We start from the raw sequence: 25,065 nt of genomic DNA on the forward strand, positions 1-25,065 counted from the left end.
GAAGAAAGCTTCTTACTTTCGAGTGTTTCTATGGTCTGACTTAGCTCTGTGGTAGCCAGATCTGGGGAAAGTTTCAGAGCCTTCGGCTCTATTTTGGTTGGTGGAAGTTTATCTTTTTCCACAAGAGTAGTTTTAGTTGTTGCTGTGACCACCACTGGAGTTGAAGATGGCTTCTGACTGTCAGGCTCTTCCTTGGTCTGAGTTAGCTCTGTGGTAGCAAGATCTGGGGAAAGTTTTAGACCCTTGGACTTTCTTTTGGTTGGTGTAAGTTCACCTTTTTCTACAACAGTAATTTCGGTTGGTGCTGTGATCACCTCTGGAGTTGAAGATGGCTTTTGAATGGGAGGTTCTTCCTTGGTCGTTGTCAGCTCTGTAGTAGCAAGATTTGGGGAAAGTGTCAGACCCTTGGACTTTCTTTTTGTTGGTGAAAGTGTAGCCTTTTCCACAAAAGCAATGTCGGTAATTTCAGATGGTGCTGTGACCACCTGTGGAGTTGAAGATGGCTTGTGACTGTCAGGCTCTTCCTTGGTCTTTGTCAGCATTGTGGTCGGAAGGTCAGGGGAAAGTTTTAGACCCCTTGACTTTGTTTTGGTTGGTGTAAGTTTGTCTTCTTCCACAGCAATAGTTTCAGTTGTTGCTGTGACCACTTTTGGAATTGAAGATGGCTTCTGACTCTCAGGTTTTTCTATGGTCTTTGTCAGCTCTGTGGTTGCATGTTCTGGGGAATGTTCAAGACCCTTTGATTTTCCTTTGGTAGGTGAAAGCCCTTCTTTTTCCAAAAGTTTTACTTCAGTTGTTGCTGTGACCATCATTGGAGTTGAAGAAAGCTTCTTACTTTCGAGTGTTTCTATGGTCTGAGTCAGCTCTGTGGTAGCCAGATCTGGGGAAAGTTTCAGAGCCTTCGACTCTATTTCAGTTGGTGATAGTTTATCTTTATCAACAACAGTAGTTTCAGTTGTTGCTGTGACCACCTTTGGAGTTGAAGATGGCTTCTGACTTTCAGGCTCTTCCTTGGTCTGAGTTAGCTCTGTGGTAGCAAGATCTGGGGAAAGTTTTAGACCCTTGGACTTTCTTTTGGTTGGTGTAAGTTCACCTTTTTCTACAACAGTAATTTCGGTTGGTGCTGTGAGCACCTCTGGAGTTGAAGATGGCTTTTGAATGGGAGGTTCTTCCTTGGTCGTTGTCAGCTCTGTAGGAGCAAGATTTGGGGAAAGTGTCAGACCCTTAGACTTTCTTTTTGTTGGTGAAAGTGTATCCTTTTCCACAAAAGCAATGTCAGTAATTTCAGATGGTGCTGTGACCACCTGTGGAGTTGAAGATGGCTTGTGACTGTCAGGCTCTTCCTTGGTCTTTGTCAGCATTGTGGTCGGAAGGTCAGGGGAAAGTTTTAGACCCCTTGACTTTGTTTTGGTTGGTGTAAGTTTGTCTTCTTCCACAGCAATAGTTTCAGTTGTTGCTGTGACCACTTTTGGAATTGAAGATGGCTTCTGACTCTCAGGTTTTTCTATGGTCTTTGTCAGCTCTGTGGTTGCCAGATCTGGGGAAAGTTTCAGAGCCTTCGGCTCTATTTTGGTTGGTGGAAGTTTATCTTTTTCCACAAGAGTAGTTTTAGTTGTTGCTGTGACCACCTTTGGAGTTGAAGATGGCTTCTGACTGTCAGGCTCTTCCTTGGTCTGAGTTAGCTCTGTGGTAGCAAGATCTGGGGAAAGTTTTAGACCCTTGGACTTTCTTTTGGTTGGTGTAAGTTCACCTTTTTCTACAACAGTAATTTCGGTTGGTGCTGTGATCACCTCTGGAGTTGAAGATGGCTTTTGAATGGGAGGTTCTTCCTTGGTCGTTGTCAGCTCTGTAGTAGCAAGATTTGGGGAAAGTGTCAGACCCTTGGACTTTCTTTTTGTTGGTGAAAGTGTACCCTTTTCCACAAAAGCAATGTCGGTAATTTCAGATGGTGCTGTGACCACCTGTGGAGTTGAAGATGGCTTGTGACTGTCAGGCTCTTCCTTGGTCTTTGTCAGCATTGGGGAAGGAAGGTCAGGGGAAAGTTTTAGACCCCTTGACTTTGTTTTGGTTGGTGTAAGTTTGTCTTCTTCCACAGCAATAGTTTCAGTTGTTGCTGTGACCACTTTTGGAATTGAAGATGGCTTCTGACTCTCAGGTTTTTCTATGGTCTTTGTCAGCTCTGTGGTTGCATGTTCTGGGGAATGTTCAAGACCCTTTGATTTTCCTTTGGTAGGTGAAAGCCCTTCTTTTTCCAAAAGTTTTACTTCAGTTGTTGCTGTGACCATCATTGGAGTTGAAGAAAGCTTCTTACTTTCGAGTGTTTCTATGGTCTGAGTCAGCTCTGTGGTAGCCAGATCTGGAGAAAGTTTCAGAGCCTTCGACTCTATTTTGGTTGGTGGAAGTTTATCTTTTTCCACAAGAGTAGTTTTAGTTGTTGCTGTGACCACCACTGGAGTTGAAGATGGCTTTTGACTGTCAGGCTCTTCCTTGGTCTGAGTCACCTCTGTGGGAGCAAGATCTGGGGAAAGTTTCAGACCCTTGGACCTTCTTTCAGTTGGTGATAGTTTATCTTTATCCACAACAGTAGTTTCAGTTGTTGCTGTGACCACTTTTGGAATTGAAGATGGCTTCTGACTGTCAGGTTTTTCTATGGTCTTTGTCAGCTCTGTGGTTGCATGTTCTGGGGAATGTTCAAGACCCTTTGATTTTCCTTTGGTAGGTGAAAGCCCTTCTTTTTCCAAAAGTTTTACTTCAGTTGTTGCTGTGACCATCATTGGAGTTGAAGAAAGCTTCTTACTTTCGAGTGTTTCTATGGTCTGACTCAGCTCTGTGGTAGCCAGATCTGGGGAAAGTTTCAGAGCCTTCGGCTCTATTTTGGTTGGTGGAAGTTTATCTTTTTCCACAAGAGTAGTTTTAGTTGTTGCTGTGACCACCTTTGGAGTTGAAGATGGCTTCTGACTGTCAGGCTCTTCCTTGGTCTGAGTTAGCTCTGTGGTAGCAAGATCTGGGGAAAGTTTTAGACCCTTGGACTTTCTTTTGGTTGGTGTAAGTTCACCTTTTTCTACAACAGTAATTTCGGTTGGTGCTGTGAGCACCTCTGGAGTTGAAGATGGCTTTTGAATGGGAGGTTCTTCCTTGGTCTGAGTTAGCTCTGTGGTAGCAAGATCTGGGGAAAGTTTCAGACCCTTGGACCTTCTTTCAGTTGGTGATAGTTTATCTTCTTCCACAACAGTAGTTTCAGTTGTTGCTGTGACCACCTTTGGAGTTGAAGATGGCTTCTGACTGTCAGGCTCTTCCTTGGTCTGAGTTAGCTCTGTGGTAGCAAGATCTGGGGAAAGTTTTAGACCCTTGGACTTTCTTTTGGTTGGTGTAACTTCACCTTTTTCTACAACAGTAATTTCGGTTGGTGCTGTGAGCACTTCTGGAGTTGAAGATGGCTTTTGAATGTGAGGTTCTTCCTTGGTCGTTTTCAGCTCTGTATTAGCAAGATCTGGGGAAAGTGTCAGACCCTTCGACTTTCTTTTTGTTGGTGAAAGTGTACCCTTTCCTACATAAGCAATGTCAGTCTTTTCAGATGGTACTGTGACCACCTCAGGAGTTGAAAATGGCTTCTTACTGTAATGCTCATCTGTGGTCTTTGTCAGCTCCTTACTAGAAAGTTCTAAAGAAACCTTTGGACTCTTTGATTTACTTTTGGTTATGGGAAGGTTAGTGTCTTTTACAACATCAGTTTTAATTGCTCCTGTACCTACCTGTCCACTTGAAGCCCTCCCACTGTAATATTCTTTCTCAGCCTCCTTAGACTCTACTTCAATACTTCCACCAAGAGCAGAGACTGGCTCTACAGCTGTGGAAACATCAAGGCACCTGGTCTTCTTACTGATTGGTAATTTGTCTAAAACTGCAGCTTTAGTTTGCTCTCTGGAGTCAATTGAATCCATCTGACTATTAGGTTCTTTCTTGACATCCATAAGCTTTGTGGTAGCAAATGCCCCAAAAACGTTCAGACCCTTTGATGTTATTTTGGTTGGCGGAAGATTTCCTTTTTCAACAACAGCAATTTCAGCTGTTGCTGTGACCACCTCTGGAGTTGAGGATGGCCTTTGACTGTCAGGCTCTTCTTTGTTTTTTGTCAGCTGTGTGGCAGTAAGTTCTGGAGAAAGTTTAAGACCCTTTAACTTTCCTTCGGTTGGTGAAATAACATCTTTTTCCACTACACTAATTTCAGTTGGTGATGCGACCACTTCTGGACTTAAAATTAGCTTATGACTGTGAGGCTTTTGCTTGGTCTTTGTCAGATCCTTGCTAGAAAGTTCTAAAGAATCCTTTGCACTCTTTGATTTTCTTTTGGTTAGGGGAAGGTTAGTGTTTTTCACAACATCACTTTTAGTTGTTCCTGTGCTTACCTGTCCAGTTGAAACATTCACACTGTCGTATTCTTCCTTAGCCTCCTTAGACTCCACATCAATACTTCCACCAGGAGCAGAGACATGCTCTTCAGCTGTAGAAACATCAAGACGCCTTGGCTTCCTTCTGGCTGGTATGGTATATAATTCCAAAACTGGACATTCAGTTGGCTCTTTGGAATCTACTGAAGACTTCTGACTATCAGTTTCTTTCTTGACATCAATCAGCTCTTTGGTAGGAAATTCAGAGGAAAGTTTCAGATCCGTTGCCATCTTTTTGCTTGGTGACAGCTTTCCTCTTTCCACAACAGTAATTTCAGTTGTTGCTGTGACCATCTCTGGCACTGAAGATGGCCTCTGACTGTCAGGCTCTTCTTTGGTAATTATCAGCTCTGTGGAAGCAACTTCTGGAGAAAGTTTAAGACCCTTTGACTTTCCTTTGGTAGGTACAAATTCTCCTTTTTCCACAATAGCAGTGTCAGTTGTTGCTGTCAGCACCTCTTGAGATGAAGACGGCTTCTGACTGTGAGATTTTTCCTTGGTCTTCGTCAGCTCTGTGGTAGCCATATCTGGGGAAAGTTTAAGATCCTTAGTCTTTGTCGGTGAAAGTTCTCCTTTTTCCACAACAGTTATTTCAGTTGTTGCTGTGACCAACTCTTGAGACATCTTAACAGACTTTTCCTCCGGGCTCTGGGGTGCATCATGCAAGTGTTTTTTTGACACTTTAGCATGCACTTCTTGCACATTGCAATCCTTGACCTTTGTGGGTCTTTCTTTTCTGGTTTTCACAAGCTCTTGTTTAATCACTGTTTTGCTTGATTTTACAGGGTTTTGCTGTGATAACCTTACTCTTGTGGATGTTATCTCTGCTTCATTTGGCTTCACTTCTGCAAAAGCAACCACATTATCTTGCCTTTCAGTGGTGATTTGTTGCATTTCTACTTGTGTTTTACAGGTCGCCTTCTCTGATTTAGTATCATCTTTGTTTTCTTGGGTTCTTTCATATTGGATACCTGTTTGAACAATATCTATCCTTGGCTCTTTCGCTCTTGTGACTGATGTGTTTGCATCCTTCTCCAGGCTGGTTGGTAAATCTAATTGTAGTATGCGCACTTCAGGGCCCATGGGGATTTTCTCCATCCTCAAAAACTTTTCATGTAGACTTTGGGGTACATCGTGTATAATACGTGTTGACACTTTGGGATGCTCTTCTTGGACCCCATGTTCCTTGAACTCTGTAGCTCTATCCTGTGTAGTTTTCCTGATTTTCATCTTAGTGTCAGTATGGCTTGGTTTAACCGTTTCCTGCTCATATAATCTTATCTCTATCGATTCTGTCTCATGTGGTTGCAATGTTTCAGAACCAGACGGTTTGAGTTGAGCAGAGCCCCTTTGAGTCACATTGTCTTGATGTTTAGTACTACTATGTTGCACCTTCATCTTAGTCATTTCAACAGCAGCTTTCTCTGGCTTAACATTAGTAGTCGTGATATCTTTGTTTTCTGGCAATATTTCGCTCTGGATATTTGTTTGAACAATATCTATTCTTAGCTCTTTTGCTCCTGTGACAGATGTCTTTTTATCCTTCTCCGGACTGGTCGGTATATCTAGTTGTAGGATACACACTTCAGTACCCTTGTGGAGTTTTTCCATCCTCACAGATTTTTCTTCAAAGCTCCTGGGTTCATTGTCCATACCATGGGTCAAGAGTGTAGTATACTGTTCACTGACACCATGTTCCTTGACAGGTTTGGGTCTTTCCTTTGTGGTTTTAAAGAGCCCTCTTTGAGTCTCGGTTTGGCTTGGTTTCACCATATCTTGCTCAGATATAATAATTTCTATGAATTCTGTCCCTGCTTCATCTGAGGGCAATGCTTCACAAGCAGGAGCAGGTTGGGCAGAGTCCCTTTCAGTAACATTGTCTTGACATTCAGCACGGCTTTCTCGCACTTTTATTGTAGGCATCTTAACTGCAGCCTTCTCTGACTTCACATCAGCAGCGGTCATATCTTTGTTTTCTGGTACTCTTTCACTCTGGATACTTTTTTGAAGTGGATCAATTGTTTTTGCTCTTGTGACGGATGTCTTTTCACCCTTGTCTGGACTGGTCTGTATATCTAGCTGTATAATGCGCACTTCAGGCTCCAAGTGGATTTTCTTAACAGAATTTTCATCCAGACTCTTAGGTGCATCATACACGTTATGTGTAGACACTTTATAATGCTCTCCCTGAACATCAGAATCCTTTTTCTCTTTGGGTCTTTCCTGAGTGAGCCTCAACTGACTCACAATTTCACTTGGTTTCATTATGTCTTGCTGGGGTGAGCTTAGTTCTGAAAAATCTGTCTCTGCCTTATGAGGCAGCGCCACTGCAAAAGCAGCAGAGTTAGGTTGAGTGGAGTCACTGATAGCCACACCTTCTGCCTCTTGCTGATCCGGCTTTATCTCACTTGTCTGGGTTGCACCTATCTCAGGCAGATCAAGGACAAGATATCTCTTCTGAAACTCAACTGTGTTATCCCATAACTTTGCTATGTAGTCTGACAAACCACTGGGCTCGGTGGAAAGAGGTGGTTGTGTTTGAGGCGCTGTACTTGTAGACTGGGTAATGGCTTCTTCTGTGGCCTCTTTAGATCGAGTTTTAGGCTTCTGAAGCTCGGAATGTGGATCCATGGTTTGACTATCAGGCTCGTCCTTGGTTTCAGACAAACCCGTGAAAGCAGGTTCTGTAAAAGGTTCCCGACCCTTTGACTTTCCTTTGGTTGGTGAAAGCTTTCCCTTTTCCACAACAGTAACTTCAGTTGTTGCTTTGATCACCTCTGGAGTTGAAGATTGCTTCTTACTGTCAGGCTGTTCCTTGGTCTTTGTCCGGTCTGTGCTCGCAAATTCTGGAGAAATTTTGATACCCTTTGATCTTCTTTTGGTTGGTGAAAGTTTACCTTTTTCCACAACAGTAACTTCAGTTGTTGCTGTCACAACCTCCGGGGTTGAAGATGGCCTCTGACTGTCATGCTCTTCTTTTGTCTTTGTCAGTTCAGAGGAAAGTTTAAGACCCTTTGGATTTTCTTTGGTAGGTAAAAGCTCTGCTTTTCCCACAGCAGTACTTTCAGTTTGCCCCACGACCACATCTGGAGTTGAAGACATTTGACCGTCTAGTTCTTTCTTATTTTTCTCAGGCTCCACATCAGGTAATCTATGGGTAACAACTGTCTCGGAAGTTATCGAAAGGTCACCATTCTTTGACTTCCTTCTGGTTGGCACACGCTTTGCTTCTTCCTTAACATTACTTTTACTTTGGCCATTGGAACTCAAGGAAGATTTTTGATCTTCAGTTTCTATCTTTGTCTGAGGTGCCTCAGTGTCAGCTAGTTTAAGAGGTGATTCTGTACTCTTTGACTTTCTCTTGGGTGGTAGAAGCTTATTTTGTTCAACAACAGCAGTTTTGGCTTGCCCTTGAACATTTTCAGGTTCTTGTTTTGTTTCCTTAGGCCCCACAACAGTAATTCGAGCAAGGGGAGACAGTGGCTCTGGGACTGTGGAAACCTCAAGACCCTTTGATTTCCTTCTGGTTGGTGTAACTTTAGTTTCTTCCACAGCAAAACTTTCATTTTGCTCTCCAGAGCTCAATGTAGGCTTTTGGCTTTCAGGCTCTTGCACAGTCGCTGCCACCTCTTTGGTAGCTTGTTCTAAAGAGAGCTTTCGACCCTGTGATCTTCTTTTGGTCGGAGAAAGCTTTTTTTCTTTCACAACAGTAGTTTCAGTTGGTTGTGTGACCACCTGTGGAGTTGAAGAAGACTTCAGGCAGTCAGGTTCTTTCTTATTATCTTCAGGTTCAACATTAGTAGTTATGTTATGGGCACCAATTTGCTGCAACGTTGTGGTAAGTGCAGCAGTCTTTGATTTTTGTTCCCTGGAACTGAAAGCAGTTCTCTGACTTTCAGGTTCTTCTGTCATCTGTGCTGCCTGCTGGTCGGGTGTTGTTGACTTTTGCTTTGGTGGTAAAACCTCACTTTGTTCCAAAACAGCAGTTTTAGTTGGAGCTGGAGCTAACTCTGAGGATGAACACTTCTCAGGCTTTTTCACCACAGCTGTAGTTCTTTCAACGGCTGACACTGGCTCTGGAACAGTGGAAACGACGAGACTCTTTGACATTGTTTTTGTTGGCGAGAGCTTACTTTCTCCCTTAACAGCAGTTTCAACTGGCTGTGAGATCCCCTGAGCAGTTGAAGAAGTCTTCCCTTTCTCAGGTTCTTTCTTAGTTTCCTTAAACTCTGTATAGTATTCAATAGCTATACTCTGGGCAGAAACTGTTTCAGAAGTTGTGGAAAATTTGGAAGTCTTGGACTCTTGCCCTTTTCGTACAGACTTAGGTTGCCCAGCATCTGTTTCTGTGATAAGCGCTGAAGTTTGGAGAGACATCAGATTCTCAGCGTCACTTTTGATCTGTGCAGGTTTTGCTACAGTAATCTTTAATGACACGTCTGTACTCTTTGACTCTTTACTGGTAGGTCCAAGCTTGGCCTGTTCAACAACTATGGTCTCAGCTAGCTCTGTGACTGACTTAGTGTCAGTTGTCACAGGGGCAGACGTGAATGGCTCTGATACATCTAGAACAATGGTTTTGATAGGCTTTGTTTCTTCTACAGCAGCAGTTCCGATTGGATTTCTGGGTGACCCTTGAGTAATAATAGTTTTCGGCTCCACCTTAGTCTTGGAAGGCGCTGTATCAGTGGCCAAAGTCTTTGACTTTCTCCTGGATGGTACAGGTGTAGTTTTCTCATCAACACCAGGTGCCGACTGCTCAATGACCTTTTGGATCAGTGCAGATTCTTCAACAGCAGGTTTAATTTGCTCGGCACCAACTGGCTCAGCTGAGCTATCTAGCTTTATACTTTTAAACGGTGATTCTTCAGAAGTCTTGAAACGTTGAGCTGTAAAGGGTTCCGAAGGATTGGTTGGACTCTGAGATTTATTTTTTGTCAATTCAATTCTGGTTTGCTCCGCACCAGCAACTGTTATGTCTTCAATGACTGCTGTCACAGTAGGCTTTAATGTTTTAGCCTCAATTTTCAGCTCAGCTGAAACTGACAATTCATCCTCAACAGATTTTTCTGTTGAGGGAATGTTTTTCTGTTGATGTTTTTTCTCAGGTGAGTGTTTGCTTTTCCGTGGTGGTGCCACTACAGATGTCTTTGTTTCCTCTTGATTACCAGGAAGGACATCAGGCAGCTTTTGTTTACTCTTTGCATCAAGTTTCTTCGAATGAAAGAGTAAAAACAGCATTAATTACTGCAGAGTTACTTAGAATTTCATATGAAATAGATCATGATTTAAATACCTTTAAGCTCTGGTTGAGAGAAGCCTTGTGCGTGTCTGCTTTTCTGAGTGTCTCTGAACCGTGGCTCAGCAGTTTCTCAGACAAGACTGGCATCAAACATTCTGTTAGAAACGACTGGTGGGAAAGCGCCTCCCTCAGGCTGGCCTGCAACTTTTCACCTTCCTCTAACGTCGCCTAACACCAGGAAGAAAAAAAATAAATGTTAAATCTGTGTTTGTGTGTGAAATGTCATAACTACATTTATAACACTTTGCCAAGTGAGCATAAATAAGCCACTGACAAATGCTCCATTAGAGTCAAAATGTTACACAAATCCCAAAAATCTTTTCTTTGATGAAAACTTAATGTATATTTCCCCCAACAAATTTTACCTAATTATAGTTAAAGGTAACATTAGAACATATGGGCATAAAAAGAATGAATGACACTCTTCATATGTCCATCATCACTCCACAAAATGCAAACACAGTAGAAAACAAGATGAAGTAGGCAGCTCTCAGATGTATTCAAATGCTTACTGAAACAAAGTACTTGCATTGCCTGGAAAAACAGTAAAAGAATTAAAAGACAGGAACCTGCACAGAAGAAATGGACACTGATGGTTTGCTGCAGTTCCATTCCTGCAGGGCGTGAAGACAGTCCATCAGACAGCGAGCTGTGTTTGTAGAGCACGTCTCTTGATGCTCGCTCAGCCTGGACTTTAGACTGTAAAAATAATGAAATCATATGTATTGTATGCGAATAATATTTAGCATGGTATTGTACTAGATGACATAAACATAAAAACAGACTAAAATGTACTTTCTTTCTGCATTAAACAGAGAAATGTCAATGCTCAAGGAAGCAGGCATTAGATGACATGAAATCTTTGGATGTTTCAAACAGGTTATAAATCAGGAGAACTCTATGTTTCCATGTCATTCATCAAGAGCAGAATGATCCGCTAAGGCATGTTTCTGGTATGTAAGAATAATTGAAAACTAAATTGAAATAGAGGGATGCCAGCTGAGGATTTGTCATTTAGAAGCTGTATAAAGTTTTAAAAGCCCCAGCGGTGAAGTGGACAGATGTTACTGCATGTCATGTGACTTGGTCCGGTATGTGCAGACCACCTCTTTCTTCTTTTACAACTTGAGCGAAACAAAAATATATAAATCAAACAGATCTTGGCAACAGTCATACTTTGTTTTTCTCTATGTGTGACAGCGCTACTACAACGATAAGAACACGTGGTGAGACATGGTACCTGTCGTGCTGCTGGGATAAGGACTTCACCAGAGTCATAATTTCTGACGGCAGCTCGTCGGTGGCAGGTGTAGCCTCGACTTCCTGGTGAAGGTCATTAACTTTCACACCCAAATCTTTCAGTGACTTCTCACAGTTCTAACAGGAGAGAGACAACAACATTACTGAAGTAGTATTGAGATGCCTGCAACAGCGTCGCTACATTAGGTTTTAGATCAGGATAAACAGAGCAGTAATAACCTTAAGGCTGTGCCAGTGCTGTTGGAGCTGAGCGATGTTGTTCTGCGGTTCGCTGTAACCGAGCGCCTGATCCAGAGAGCGGAGCTCCCACTGCAGGGCTGCCGCTCTCTCCTTCAGCCCCTGGGCCCTCTTCGCCAGCTGACCGTCCAGCTCCTTCAGCCGCGTCTCACAGGCCGCCAGGCGCTCCCTCACCTCCCGCTCCGAGGTGGCACAGAGGTCGTGTAGGTGGCTGACCTCCAGGGTCAGGGCGTCCCGACCTCCAGGGGTGCAGAGGCTCAGCAAACGGTCTCTGAAAGAGTCCAGCTCCTTCATCTCTCGCTGCTCCCTGTCCACCGTCTGGAGCAAAGCCTGGTTACAGGAGGGAGAAACAGGAGAAACAGATTATTAGAATGCAGAAAGAATCATTTTAGTGAAAGAGCCTTTCACTATTTGGTTAGAAATTGTAAACATTTCTATTAGAGATGCACCAGTATAACTTGTTTTGAGCCTAAATGACAGCAGACCAAAATATTTGTGTAACTTTTCTTTTCTTTCTCTCGTCAAACGTTTGGACTTGCAGGTGTTACAGATTATAAGCTTTACTTCTTCTTCACACAGGCTGAGGAACTTACACACTGACGACATGATGTGTGTGTGTGTGTGTGTGTGTGTGTGTGTGTGTGTGTGTGTGTGTGTGTGTGTGTGTGGCTGTACCATGTCCAACAGCTGCCATTGTGTGCACGACATGCTTGTTGCGTGTGTGTGTGTGTGTGTGTGTGGCGTTTCTGTCTGTGCGGCTGTGTGTGCGCGATGTAAAACCATCATGCGGCACAGGTGTGTACAGGCTGATTGGCCGGGAGCCGGTCACGGACGATCGGCTGACAAACCGCCAGTTTCGACTGTTGGCTCATCGATTGGTGCTAATTATAATAATTATATATATTATATTATATTATAAATGTGACAAAAGATTTGGGAGCATTGGTTGGCTCCAGAAATGACAGTTGAGACTGAACATGTAAACACATCTGATGTACGTTTAAAAATATTTAAAAATAGCGTCTGAGTTTTTCTTGAAAGTGCTTATTAGATCAAATGTATCATTATTATTATTATTACACTGTCCAAACATGAATCATCATGTCTTCCTTCAATGTCCTGGACGTGTATTGCTTTGTTTCTAGTAAAGGCATTCCTTCTGTTTGGTGCAATAAAACATGAATATTTTCATTGATCAAAATCGGTGCCACTCGCTTCTCTCAAGAATCAGACGAACAACATGTGTATGTGTTTCATCATCGGACCTTCAGAGTGTTGACAGCGTTGTGCAGACCCTGTCTGTCCTCTGGAGTAGCTCGCTGGCCTTTAACGTGCTCCCTCAGCCAGTCCTGGGCTGCTTCGTGCTGCTCCACCAGCTGGGTGCACTGCCTCTCCGCATGGATGCCCTGCTCCAGGTGCGCTACCGCGTCCTGACAACAACAGCAGATATCATTTGACAGAGAAACTTGGCCATTGGTCAAACATGTGTTGCTGAAGGGAAACAACGGGATAATGGAGCGGGAGGGGAGACGACGATGTTGTGGTGGTTGTCCTAAATATAGACGCTTATAAATAGAGTTTGAACTTAGTCGTATGACATAACATCCCAGTGTTACGAAGAAATAACTGCCTATGAATAAAAGGGCCCATTAGTAATGAAGTGATGTTGATATAAAAACATGTAATGCCTTAACAACTACTGATTGATAATAGTTATATAACATTTAAACATGTTTACATGAACATCTTGAGATTATATATATCTTTCCTCAGGACTACTGTGAACGACAGAGAGCTGAACTCACAGTGAGCTCTTTCAGCATTGCAGGAATGGACTCCTCCTCCTTGGCTGCCCAGGACGGATCTGACCAGCCGGGGTCCTGTGTGATCTCAGACAGCTCTGCAGCCTGGAGGAGAGCAGCGCGCAACAGTCAAGATGCATTGTGTGTTTGTGAGCAACCTGGTAACATGTGTCTCATTTATTTATTAAAGTTCTAAAAAAGATAAGAAAAAGATTGGAGGATTGCGACAGCCCGGTGACTAAGACACAACATTAATAACACTCGAACAGTCGAGCTCTCTTCCCTGTGAGGTGTGTACCTTTGTGCGGAGGGCTGAGAGGACGGGGGCCAGCGCCGTGCTCTGGTCCAGCAGGGTCCGGGCCTGTTCCACCGCCTGCCTCCGCTCCCCCAGGCCGGGCCAGGGGAAGACACGCGGCAGGTGGGACGTCTGCTTCTGAAACTCCGACAGACGCGTCTCAGTCTGGCCTCGCTGGTACTGACAGGACACCATGCGCTCCACGACGCCCTTCAACTCCCTGATGGGTGAAAGGAGATTATAGATCACATTAGAAATCAGAATCACGATCCGGACCGACGTACCACATTTCACCACTAGGTATCGCGCTTCACTCGCTGCCTCCTCGGCTCATCTCTTTCGTCGGCTTTAAATCCAAAATTGCGGATGTCTGCTACATTTAATTTGCAAGAATGTGTCATAATGACAAATCAGCTTGTTTTGCATATAATCAACTGGGAAATATTTGACAGTTGATTGGATGAACCGTCTGATCTGGTGACATAGAGGTCACCGCTCAGCGTCCTGTTTGCCTGTTACTGAGGCCAGAAAATCAAAACTTCTTGAGGAAAGAAATTACTTATTTAATTTAAAAACAAGATTTTAAATAGTGTTCTGTAAAGTAAGAGATTCTAAGTAAAAGAATCCAGCTGTCCTTCAGTATCTTAAAGCACTTTTACATTAGCTGTTCAGTGATAGCAAAACTGGTTTCAGACGATTTAGTTTCAACAATCTACTTTGATTAAACACCATCAAAACCACAACCCTGCCCGTGGGAAGGGAATTTAGTGTGTCGCTTCAGGACACTTATAGACACAGAGAGCTGAACCTGAATAACGAGCTTCAGTCAGCTGATCTGTAGCCGAGCTACGGTGACATTTGTGTAAAAAGAAACAAACAGATAGAAGGCTTCCCCCTTAAAGACGCTAACGAACAGCTTCCTGTACCTCTGTGTCTCCTCAGCAGCCTGCAGCACCGTCTTCCACTGCCGCTCGGTGTCTTTGAGCGTCTGCTCGACCTCCGCCCTCTTGTCTCCCTGCAGCTCTCTTTGCTCGCACAGACTCTGTGCTCGTCTGTTCAGCTCCATCACTTGAGCCTCGCCCCTGGACTTAGAGCTCAAGATGGCCTGAAGACACAGTCATGAACTATTTTATTAGATTAGGTATTGCTTTGTAAAACAGCTTCCATGTGTCCACAGAATAAAACATACAATATGTTATTTTAAAAAGCCCTCATATCTGTCGCTGTACCTGTGCTGTGTTCAGCCGGTCCTCTATCTGAGCCCGGCTGCCCCGGGTGCCGCTCCCTTTGGACTTGGCCTGCTGCTGCAGCTTGGTGACCCAGGTGTTGGTGCCTCCTGCTTTGGCGCGGAACGCCTCGAGCTCCCTGGACAGCGAGTAGTGGACCTCGGCTTTCTTCAGAGTGCTCTCGGCGGTCTGCAGCACCGTCATCCACTGCTCCTCCGAGTCTTTCACCGTCCGCTGAGCCTCCTGTCTCGTGTTCTCCTCCAGCTCCTCCTGGTCGGACAGACTCTGGCTCTGTCTCCTCAGCTCCGTCAGCTTGGAGTCTCCCTCGGGCTTCCGGCTCAGGATAGTCTGAGGATAGAGATCAAAAAATGACATCTTTTAAAACTGAAGCTTAAAGGGTTTTGCAAACAAAAGAAATATTAACATGGAGGTTAAATATTAATATCAAAAAGAAAAACATGATGAAAAAGCATGCATACGTAAAGGGATTATTATTGTCAAACTGACCTGTACGGTGCTTATTGTCTCCTCTGGATCAGTCTGACCATCCAGAGAGACGAGGCTCTGCTGCTTGTCCTGCAGCCAGGCTCTGGTGTCGTCTCTCACGGCTTCGTAGTTCTTCAGCTGGCCCTCCAGAGCGCGCTGCTTCTCGGCCTGATCCAGGGCTCGTTTGGCATCTTGCAGGACTCTCGTCCACTGCTCCTCGACGCCTCTTACTTTTTGTTGAACCTCTTGTTTTCTGGGTTCCTCGAGGTCGTGGCCACACAGACTCTGGCCTCGTGTCCTGAGCTCCTGGAGCTTGGAGTCTCCTTCACCTTTGGAGCTCAGAATGGTCTGGGGGGTAAGAGGCAGAAGTCATAGTTATCATCTTAATGTTAAGAGTTAACTTCTGGATTTTTCAACCCAGATTTTTCTATTCTCTCATGTGTTTGTGCCCACGTGACTATTGGGGCCAACTGTTTTTTTAAACTGGTCCAGTATTGAAGGAGAACGCTGCAGACGGCAGCAGCTAAACTGGCTGTAATAGAATCACTCGAGGCAACTAGATGTGCTTCTTTTTGCCGCTGACAGGCTCAGATTGTCGTTATAAGAGTCCGACATCATTATGGAAAGAACCCTACAGAAAAATAAAAGCTTTCTGTTTTGTTGTTATCTAAAATATCTAAATTATCTAAAATGTTACCAAATTTAAATATTGTTTCCCCCAAAAGCCACTTGGACAAGAGAACATGGTTGAAAAATACTCCCTTTAATACTTGTATTATCTGGCTGAAGTCATGAATATAGTCTTTAAAGAGGCTTCAAAGATGTTGTACTGGTGGTTGACTGAGTAAAGAACACATCGTTGTGTTAATGAGCAGGATGTCATCAGCTCACCTGAGCGGTCTGCAGTCTGTCCTCAGCTTTGGTTTGGCTCTTCAGAGAGTCCAGTTGTTTCTGAAGATCTGTAAGCCAGCTGCTGGTCTCCTGCTGCTGGGTCTCAAATCCTCGCAGCTGAAGAGGAACGGGTACGTTTAATGGTTTCAAATGGATCAATTGAAAGTGCCCTTCAACAGGAAGGGGGCTACGTACTGTAGACACTTCTACATCATACGTACACTCCCACTAACATTCAGAAATATGCATTCACTGTACATCAGGATTTTTACAGGATCAGAACATGTTTATCTGTGTTTAACAGTTTATAATATTAGTTCTAGTTATCTAACCTCCAGCGTTCTCCTCTCGCTCGTCTGGCTGATCTCGGTTCCTGCAGCAGCTTCGACCTGTTTGGCCGCCAGCAGCACCGTCCTCCACTGCTCCTCCGCGTCCCGGATTGTCTTCTGAACGTGGACTTTCCTGCCCTGGTCTACGTCCTGGTGGTCACACAGACTCTGGCCTCGCCTCCGCAGGTTGTTTACCGTACAGTCGCCGTCAGGTTTGGAGCTCAAGATGGTCTGCAAACAAAACGCGCAAACTTCATTGAATGCGATAGTTGATTCATTCAAACTCAAGAGTTGGGTGATTATACTGAACAAATGAAAAAGGAAAGTTCATGTTGGACTTTGCGGACTTTGTGAGACACAATCAATCACCAATATCTCTACAATTCCCAACAACAGGGATGTATTAAAGGTGTAATATGTAACTTTTACCCATTGAAATGTCTAAAAGCAGCTAGACCGATGTCATATATTTTGTTGAGTTGTTCTTCCATTGTCCCCAAATGTTTCCAACAATTTTCAAACCTGAGAAATCGTGAATTTTGATCAAAGTACCCGCCTATCAATGGCGTCATATCCCCTTTGTGCATGCGTCAGCATTGTGGTTGTTCATTGTGTGTTGTTTTATCCAGCCTCGCTTTTACGTTACCATTTTATTTCTTGGTTATTTTTACCTATATGGTTTAACCGGATGAAGTTTTTTATCAGGCGTCTCGATCCTAAGTTTTGAGAGAAACAAGCTGAGCAAACGTGACCTGCAGCACTCCGGGACATCCTGTGTCCAAGATCTGTGTACAAGAAACACCGATTGTTTATGTGAAACTGCTTTATTCTGTGTTTTTATCAGCTTTAATCATCATAATTGTTTTGGAGACGAGGAGACTTTTGCGGATAATTCAGCTTTCTGTAAAAACATCCTGAATGTCAGCAAGTTATCAGAGGAACAAGTGGCAGCTGAGCTCGCAGCCTCTCCAGGCTGTCCTCTGTCTGCAGAACAACGTTGGAGAAACATACATTATTTTTTATTTAGTGTTTCTACTGGTCTTAATCAGCGGGTCCGTTTGTTTTAGAGAGGAGGACAACAACTCCCATGATTCCACGCTACTTCACAACGTCATTGACTCTATTTATGCCCCCGTATATTGGTGAAGCCATCTCACCAATATTCAGAAAACACAGGACGATAGATTGAACCAGACCTGAGCTGTGTGACGTCTCTCGTCCGGCGGCGTGTGACTGCCCACAGACTGCAGCTGCTGTTGTCTGTCTCTGGTCCACGACTGAGTGTTTTTACTCTGCATGTCGAAGTCGTCCGACAGCGTCCGGAGCTCTGCCTGCCCGGCGGCCTGCAGAAGCGTCTTCCACTGCTGCTCCGTGTCTTTTACCAGCTGCTGAAGCTCCCGTTTCCTGCTCTCCTCCAGACGCCCACACAGACCTTCACCCCGGGCCTTCAGGTGGAGCACCTTGGACTCTCCCTCAGGTTTGGAGGTCATAACAGCCTGAAGGGGAAAGAACCAGACGTGGTGGTGCGGTGAACAATTTAGAAGTTGCACTCGTCAACGGTCAACACTGCTAGATAGTTAGTCAAAGATGATGGACGATATGTTGTGCAAAGTTGTAAACACAGGACAATTTAGATCAGACTTGGAAAATGGATCAACCTGTGATTTTCAAATGACTTGTAAACTCACCTGTGTGACCTGCAGCCGTTCTTCAAACTGCATGTGACTACCGAGGGACAGCAGCTTCTGCCTCTGCTCTCTGATCCACGACTGGATGCTTTCACTTTGGGTTTTGAAAGCGTCAAAGTCCGTTTCAGCTGCAGCTTCGGTCTCTGCCCCGTTGAGACCCTCCTCGGCGGCCTGCAACACTTTCCCCCACTGCTCCTCTGTTTGTCTGACCGCGTCCTGAACCTCTCGTCTCTTGCTCTCGTCCAAGCCCTGGTTGTCACACAGACGCTGGCATTGTCGCTGCAGATCCTGGAGCTTTGAATCTCCATCAGGTTTGGCGCTCAGAGCAGCCTGAAGAGAACAAATATCCCTTTAGGAGACCGCTCTGCCTCTTTCCTCATAAACCAAGCCTTTATAAGATGATCTAAACATTACAACCCACCCCACACTTCACAATCTCATGCACATTTTAAACTTACTTGTGCAATCTGGAGCTTTTCTTCAGCTTGCATGCAACCACCAAGCGACTGCATGTTCAGCTCCTGGTCTCTAATCCAGGACTGGACAGTTTCGTTCTGGGTTTTGACGGCGTCCAAGTCTTTGTCTAAGAGGACTTGTGTTTCCGCCTTGGTGAGATTGTCCTCAGCTGTCTGCAGAGCCGTCCTCCACTGCTCCTCTGTTTCTCTGAGCGACTGTTGAACTTCCTGTTTCCTGCTCTTCTCCAGGTCCTCCTGCTCACACAGACTTTCACTTTGTCTTCTCAGGTCGTTCACTTTCGAGTCTCCCTCGGGTTTGGAGTTCAGGACGGCCTGGTGACAAAACAGAAAAGGAAATGACATGTTAGCATGTGGCTATTGGAAGTGCAAATATCCGTCTGTTGACTGAAATATCTCAACACAACTCTTGGCACTGACGTTCATGGTCCTCAGAGGATGAGGCTTCTGCATCAGACATCCTAATCCTGTCTGTATTTAGTGTTTGTTGTTGTAGTACTTATTCTGACCACAAGAGGCTGAAGTGCACCACTACCTCATGTCCTTAAAAAGGACTAAAAGCATTCATGTTTCCAGGTGAGTTTAATTCCCACAACACATGTAAAGAGTGCATGGAGCATTTCTCACTTCCCTCTCAGGGGCTCTGTCGTTTTTAGGAAAAGGATAACAATATAATGTTAATATAATGTTAATGTCTTTTCTTTCTATCTGTCACATTCACCATTCTGGTTCATTCAAATTCTTGTTTAGTGAAGTTTAATCCGATTGGGTTTCGTTCACCTGTGCTTTGTGTTTCATCTCCTCTGTCTGAGTGTCTCTGCCCGGGGAGGCGAGGGGGCCAACGAGGTCAGTTATCCAGGTCCTGGTGCTCTTCGCCTGGCTGTTAAACTTGTCAGCCTCCCCCTCCAGCGCGCTCTGGGCGTCCGCTTGCGTCTGCAGCCGGCTCTCCAGCTTTCTGTAGCGTTGTATCAAGTTATCGCCGTCCTTCAGGAGGCTTTCAGCTCGGACGCCTTGTCTGCGTACCGACGCTAAGAGATCACCGAGGCTCTCAGCTCTGCCGCTGTCACATGGAAGGCAGGGTTTCAACAACAACAGGCAAAGTGTTAGACTTCGACACATTTAGACAAGATATACAGGAAACACAAGGCAATTTAAAAAGACAATGAAAGTGAGATAGAAGGTTGAAAAGACCAGTGGAAACTAGGCTTCATGCTCTAGTCTTATTTTAAATATGTAGCATACCAACACCAAGTATTACAATAATAATAAGTAATCATTAGATGTGTTAAACCACCCATTAGAGTGGTGAGACACGTTTAGGGTCCAGTTATCACAGATTTATCAATACTGACATATTTGGCAGCAGAAATGTTTTACAAGCTGCACATTTTGCATTTCATCCTATTTTTCCAGATTTAAGTTAAATATATTGTTGCATCTGTTGATTTTATTCATAATCATTTAATTGCAAGTGGAGTTACCTGCTGAACATTTACTGTTATTTGATCTGTAAAATATCTTTGTCACAATGTTGTGATGTTCAGAGTGTTCAGAGTGTTCAGTATCAGAACGAATGATCACCTCTCAGCCTGAAGGTCTTTGAGAAGAAGTTTGACTTTGTGCGACTCCACAGACAGTTTCTCTTTGTTCTGCAGCCACTCACGGAAGTTATCGTGTTGCTTCTGCAGACTAGAGAACAAAAGACAAGGGTAGAAACAGGTTTCCTTAGTGGTTACAATCACACTTTTCACTCCATTTGTAAGATTCCTGCTCAAAAAGGAAGATTTTTACACTTCTGTCTCTTTTAAATCTTCAATTTCTTCACCAAAAAAGCAATCACCTGTTCAAGTCACTGAGCAGTGGCTCCATTTGTTTCTGCCTGTTGTGGCAGTGTGTTCTGAACGTTCCCACCTCCTTCTGCTGCTCCTTCACCCAGTCGCTGAACTCGGAGAGCTGCTGTGGAGGAACCTGCTGGCCGCCTCTCTGCAGCTGGTCCTTCAGCTGGTCCAGACGTTTCTCTGGATCCTTGGACTTTAAGAAACTCTGACGGACACGAGACAAACTGTGAGGACCCATTCATCATCCAACCATCTATCTATAGCCGCCAACGTTTAACGTCCACTCACAGCGAGTCTTTGCAGGGATGTTTCCACGTCTGCTCTGCTCTCAGGAGACTCAAAGCACTCATTGACGGACAGCTGCAAGTCCTGGAACCATTCCTCAAACGACTGCCTTTCATCTGGAGGAAAATGACAACATATTGAAGGCATATACTTTTACAAAACAACTTTCATACGAAAGTAAAATAGGTACAAAATAGGTGCAATAACACTGTGCAACTGTTAAGTGTTTTATCTGAAAAAAAAGAAAATAATTTGCATATTCATCAGATTCTGAGAAACGTCGCTCCGAAAAATTCTAATAATAATATAAAATAAACTTTACTTAAAGAGAACTTTTAATATTAGACAAATAATATGTAGTTAAAGTACTTTACAACACCAAATAAACACGCAACACATTTAAACAACAAAAGTAGACACTTAAAAGACACGAGATGATAAAATAGATAAGTGAGAGTAAAAGAAGAAGAAGCAAATATTAAAATTAACATTAATATGGCAACACTGCAATGGTGAAAATATCCACATTCAGTGCTTTACTACTAGACTATTGACTAAACTCCACTTTACCTCTATTTGTAATGTAACAACCTGTAAACATCTGTTTATAGCTGCACACATTTATTCATTGTGTCCGTACATCCGTCACAGTTTAATTATTTTAACACTACTTCACATTAGTAATACACATTTAGCTCGATTCTTTTTATACATTTTTAAATGATGCACTATTTGATGTTGTATATCTTGTATATCCACGGTCACATTCCTCCACTGTTATTTTCAGACAGGAGACACAAACTCCACCCTTACCCTGGATGACCTTGAGCAGGCCTTTGTCCCTCTCCTCTCTCTTTAGGTGGATCATGGTTCTGGTGCGGGCCATGGCCTCCTTCAGCCTGCTGCAGTCCACAGACAGCGTCTCCAGCACCTGAGGACTGGCCACCCTGGAAACCAAACCGACCTCCTTCAGAACCGCCTCGGCCTGCTCCTCCTGAGCCTCCAGGTCGTCACACACGCGCTGGTGAGGACAAGAGATGAAACTGTGTGTGAGTAGTTTTATTACAGTAACAGTAGAATCAAAGGAAACGAGTCACAGTCAAGCTCACTGATGTGAAACTGGTATAAAAGTAAAGGCTGCGGCAATATGTCGAAATGACATCAATATGTTGATTTATGAGACTAGATATCGTCTTAGATTCTGGATATCATGATGTGTCATAAGTGTTTTCTTTTCCTGGTTTTAAAGGCTGCATTATCGGTTTTATTGTTATTATTATAATTATTAATAATTGTTGATTAATCTCATTTTGTAAATATTTTCTGAAAGCACCGATATTCAATATAGTTGCAATATCGTTAATTTGTATATATATTGAAATATTTCTATATATTTATGATATTTAATTTCCTCCATGTTGCCCAGTCGTATTTGAAAGGACCTGAAAGATGCAAGAAAACGAGCTCAAAACTTATTTAAAGGACATTTTTTATTTCCTTTTCTGAATAATATCCTTTATTTGTATTTTTATATCTCTAAGAGGGTTCAACAAGTTTGATATATTTATTATAGCAATTCTGTCATAACCACGTGGTGCTGTATCTAAACTGTATTACATTCGTTGTGTACACGTAGGTGCATACATGACCTCTACATCCTAATCATGTGAGGAGCACTGGGCTGCTGTGAAGCACGACAGTAGGAGCTGAGGATCGATGTAGATGTTGAGATATATATAATATATATATATATATATATATATATATATATATATATATATATAACATACAGATAACAGCTGTGTACCTGTATCTGGTCCTTGAACTTTGCTTGTGAGGCATCGACTTTACTGACGGAGCTCTGGATGCTCTCCACAGCTGCCTGGCACTCCTCTATCTTCTCGGCCAGGTGCTTCTTCACGGCCATCAGCTCCTCAAAGACGTCGGTGCAGTCGGCAAACAGCTCCTTCACCTGCTCCATCCTCTTCCTCAGCTGGGTTTCCATCACCTATAATTAAAACATTGTAAAACGGGTAAACACAGCGAGAACACAGTACTGCGAGCACTGAATGTGGATATCAGCCTAAAGAAATAACAGAAGCAATGTTCAGACTCACCTGCAGCTCCAGTGGGGATTCTGGACTCTGCAGCATCTCCTGGATCTCTACAGACTTCTTGTGGAAATGCTTAATGTTCTCCTCATTGACGTGGATCTCGTCCTGCAAAGCAAAGAAAGGTTTTGTATAAGTCTCATCTTCTACATATTGATGACACGTATTGGGGAAATTAGTCTTTATTAATCTCGTCCATCTAAATCACTGACGCAGACGATGTTTTGGGAGGTTGCTCATGCTAGCAGCGGTGGAGCAATACGAGTTTTACTGCTCTGGGAATCTTACCCTCATGGCGAGAACTTGTTGCTCGTTGTGGAAGGGATGGCTCTCTGCGAACAGGGAGAGTTTGGCTCCTGCCCAGCCGTCCACCTCTCCCCCCAGCATGAGCTGCTTCTCCCACAGCTCCAGCCCCACCTGCAGGTTGTCCATGTAGGCGTCTGTCTTCTCCGTCACCTGCGAGACCACCAAAAATCAACGACATTTGGTCAAGTGTTCCAATCATGGTTTCCAAATTTAGTCCGTTTTTTTTTTTACAGTGGGTCGTGCTTAGCAATGTGATTATTATAGTAACTATATTTTCAATTCTGCAGAATCAAAAGGTACAAATCCTTCTTTGATCGAGCTTCTTTCTTGCTCAACCTAAAAGTTCGGCAGAATATGCTTAGAAACATTACAAGTACACGTTCCATATCTTCCTATCTCATTTCTAGGGATAGGAGACACGCAGACGCTTACATCCAGCCAGTTGTCCATGAGTGTGTCAGCCTCGGCTTCAAAGGGAGTCTCACTGCAGGCTGGGAACACCTTCAGTTGGGACTGCAGCTGTCTGCAAACTCCCCTCATCTGCTCCACGTGCTCCCCAACACCACCGAGCCCCTCCTTAACCTCACGGACCTGGAGAGACACACACACACACACATGTGAACATAGAGTATGCCTAAAGCACACTGTGACTGATCTTATTGTAGAATGTGTCTGCCATCTACTGGTTCTTTACGTTTACTGTGAATGTACAAATGCGTTCTCACTCCCAACTCGTCAAACACTGCAGCTCGGTGAGCGTTCCTACGCTTCAAACTGTGACGCTCTACGTTCTTCTCTAGCGCCAGTTTTGCTCGTGTCAATTTCTCCTTGTTACATGCATACACTGTCTTTCCAAAATAAACTTTCATGTTCAGGAAACAACTTGGTAGGATTTAGGAAAACATCGTGGTTTAGGTTCAAATAAGAACAAATAAGTCAACACTGACTTTTGGTTTCACACAAGACACGAACAGAAGTCTTCTGGGTGAAAGTCCTGTGTTTGTTTGATCCATATCCCGCCCTCTTCCCATTTAGGGCTTTATCGCTGTTTATATTACGTCACCGTACTTCCTCCTTTACTCCCGCCATAACTACAGCTATAAAGTGCCATTGTATTGTATTTGACGTGTTCTTTCTTATCTTAAGCTGTTTTAATCATGTTTGTAAAGATTTCTTTTATAATTTAAGTCTCAAACGTAGTCAAAGTTTCCCTGATGACGTATGTTTTAGGCGCCGGATGTTTACCTCCTAATGCAAATGTGCAAAATGCACTACAGCAATGCACTACTGTATTTTATTTTTCTTGTAAAGCCTCTTTTGTGAATCCTATCCACAGCACATGGTGGAATTCTGCAAACAAACAGCGTTGCTTCTGTGTACTAACCCTGGTAATGCTTCTCTGCAGGTTGTCCTTGCTCAAGTAGGAAGTGTGATCGCCGATCGTCTGCTCTGCTTTCTGCATGGTGTTGCTCAGCTGACTGCCGCAGCTCTGGAACTTCTTCAGAAGCTCCAGCAGGACGTTGCACTGCTTCTTCCTGCCAGAGGAAGAAAAGAACAGAACAGAAGGGACTTTATTAAGTGAAGTCTCGCCTGCTGTCGGACAGACTTAGTCAGCCGTCAACATTCATCGAAACAGAAGTGTAAGAACAGCTTACACAAGTATCCTACTAGCTAATATCAGACATCCATAACCCGTTACAGCACTTACAGTTACAGTGACTTTGATTGTGTGTTAGCCAGCTGCACATAGCATCTGTTCAGGTTACTTATTCCTTATAGCTTAATGTATTTGTACACGATTTGTTAAATTACTCGAGCTGAACGTGCTTCTCCTGCCTGAACTCACCTGTCAAAGAAAGCTCTCTGGGTCTCCTTCCACTGGGTCTCCAGCTCCTGGATGAGGTGCTCCTCTCCTCCCTGTTTCTCTTGAAGTTCCCGGAGGTTCTGGAGCTCTGCGTGCTGGGCCTGCAGCTGACCTTCCAAATCTGACAGGGCACGAAGCCTGGACGATATTACAGGATTATTAGCAGAGAGATTTTAGGAATTCAGGCTTTTAACAGGTAAATCTCGCTATGCTCTTTTAAATGT

The 25,065-nt window shown here is 43.8% G+C and overlaps 1 protein-coding gene across 10 annotated transcripts in view; it reads right to left on the reverse strand.

Annotated features, from left to right (window-relative positions):
• Positions 1-25,065, reverse strand: part of syne2b (spectrin repeat containing, nuclear envelope 2b) — a 91,238-nt gene that overhangs the window by 29,372 nt on the left and 36,801 nt on the right. For all 10 annotated transcript variants that reach the window (XM_079174770.1, XM_079174774.1, XM_079174778.1 and 7 more), the window contains 27 exons: positions 24,824-24,979; positions 24,362-24,512; positions 23,410-23,568; positions 22,960-23,127; positions 22,678-22,779; positions 22,368-22,568; positions 21,374-21,581; positions 20,564-20,676; positions 20,278-20,480; positions 20,019-20,126; positions 19,218-19,497; positions 18,423-18,752; positions 17,965-18,294; positions 17,473-17,772; positions 16,280-16,507; positions 15,948-16,064; positions 15,078-15,404; positions 14,574-14,918; positions 14,271-14,449; positions 13,348-13,564; positions 13,053-13,154; positions 12,513-12,677; positions 11,230-11,577; positions 10,991-11,127; positions 10,320-10,449; positions 9,745-9,918; positions 4,407-9,662 (listed from right to left, as the gene is read on the reverse strand). In XM_079174770.1, the coding sequence (XP_079030896.1) occupies positions 4,407-9,662; positions 9,745-9,918; positions 10,320-10,449; positions 10,991-11,127; positions 11,230-11,577; positions 12,513-12,677; positions 13,053-13,154; positions 13,348-13,564; positions 14,271-14,449; positions 14,574-14,918; positions 15,078-15,404; positions 15,948-16,064; positions 16,280-16,507; positions 17,473-17,772; positions 17,965-18,294; positions 18,423-18,752; positions 19,218-19,497; positions 20,019-20,126; positions 20,278-20,480; positions 20,564-20,676; positions 21,374-21,581; positions 22,368-22,568; positions 22,678-22,779; positions 22,960-23,127; positions 23,410-23,568; positions 24,362-24,512; positions 24,824-24,979 (10,534 nt within the window). The remainder of the gene's footprint in view (positions 1-4,406; positions 9,663-9,744; positions 9,919-10,319; positions 10,450-10,990; positions 11,128-11,229; positions 11,578-12,512; positions 12,678-13,052; positions 13,155-13,347; positions 13,565-14,270; positions 14,450-14,573; positions 14,919-15,077; positions 15,405-15,947; positions 16,065-16,279; positions 16,508-17,472; positions 17,773-17,964; positions 18,295-18,422; positions 18,753-19,217; positions 19,498-20,018; positions 20,127-20,277; positions 20,481-20,563; positions 20,677-21,373; positions 21,582-22,367; positions 22,569-22,677; positions 22,780-22,959; positions 23,128-23,409; positions 23,569-24,361; positions 24,513-24,823; positions 24,980-25,065) is intronic.

The sequence above is a fragment of the Pholis gunnellus genome, assembly GCF_910591455.1.
Source record: "Pholis gunnellus genome assembly, chromosome: 15".
Lineage (NCBI taxonomy): Eukaryota > Metazoa > Chordata > Actinopteri > Perciformes > Pholidae > Pholis > Pholis gunnellus.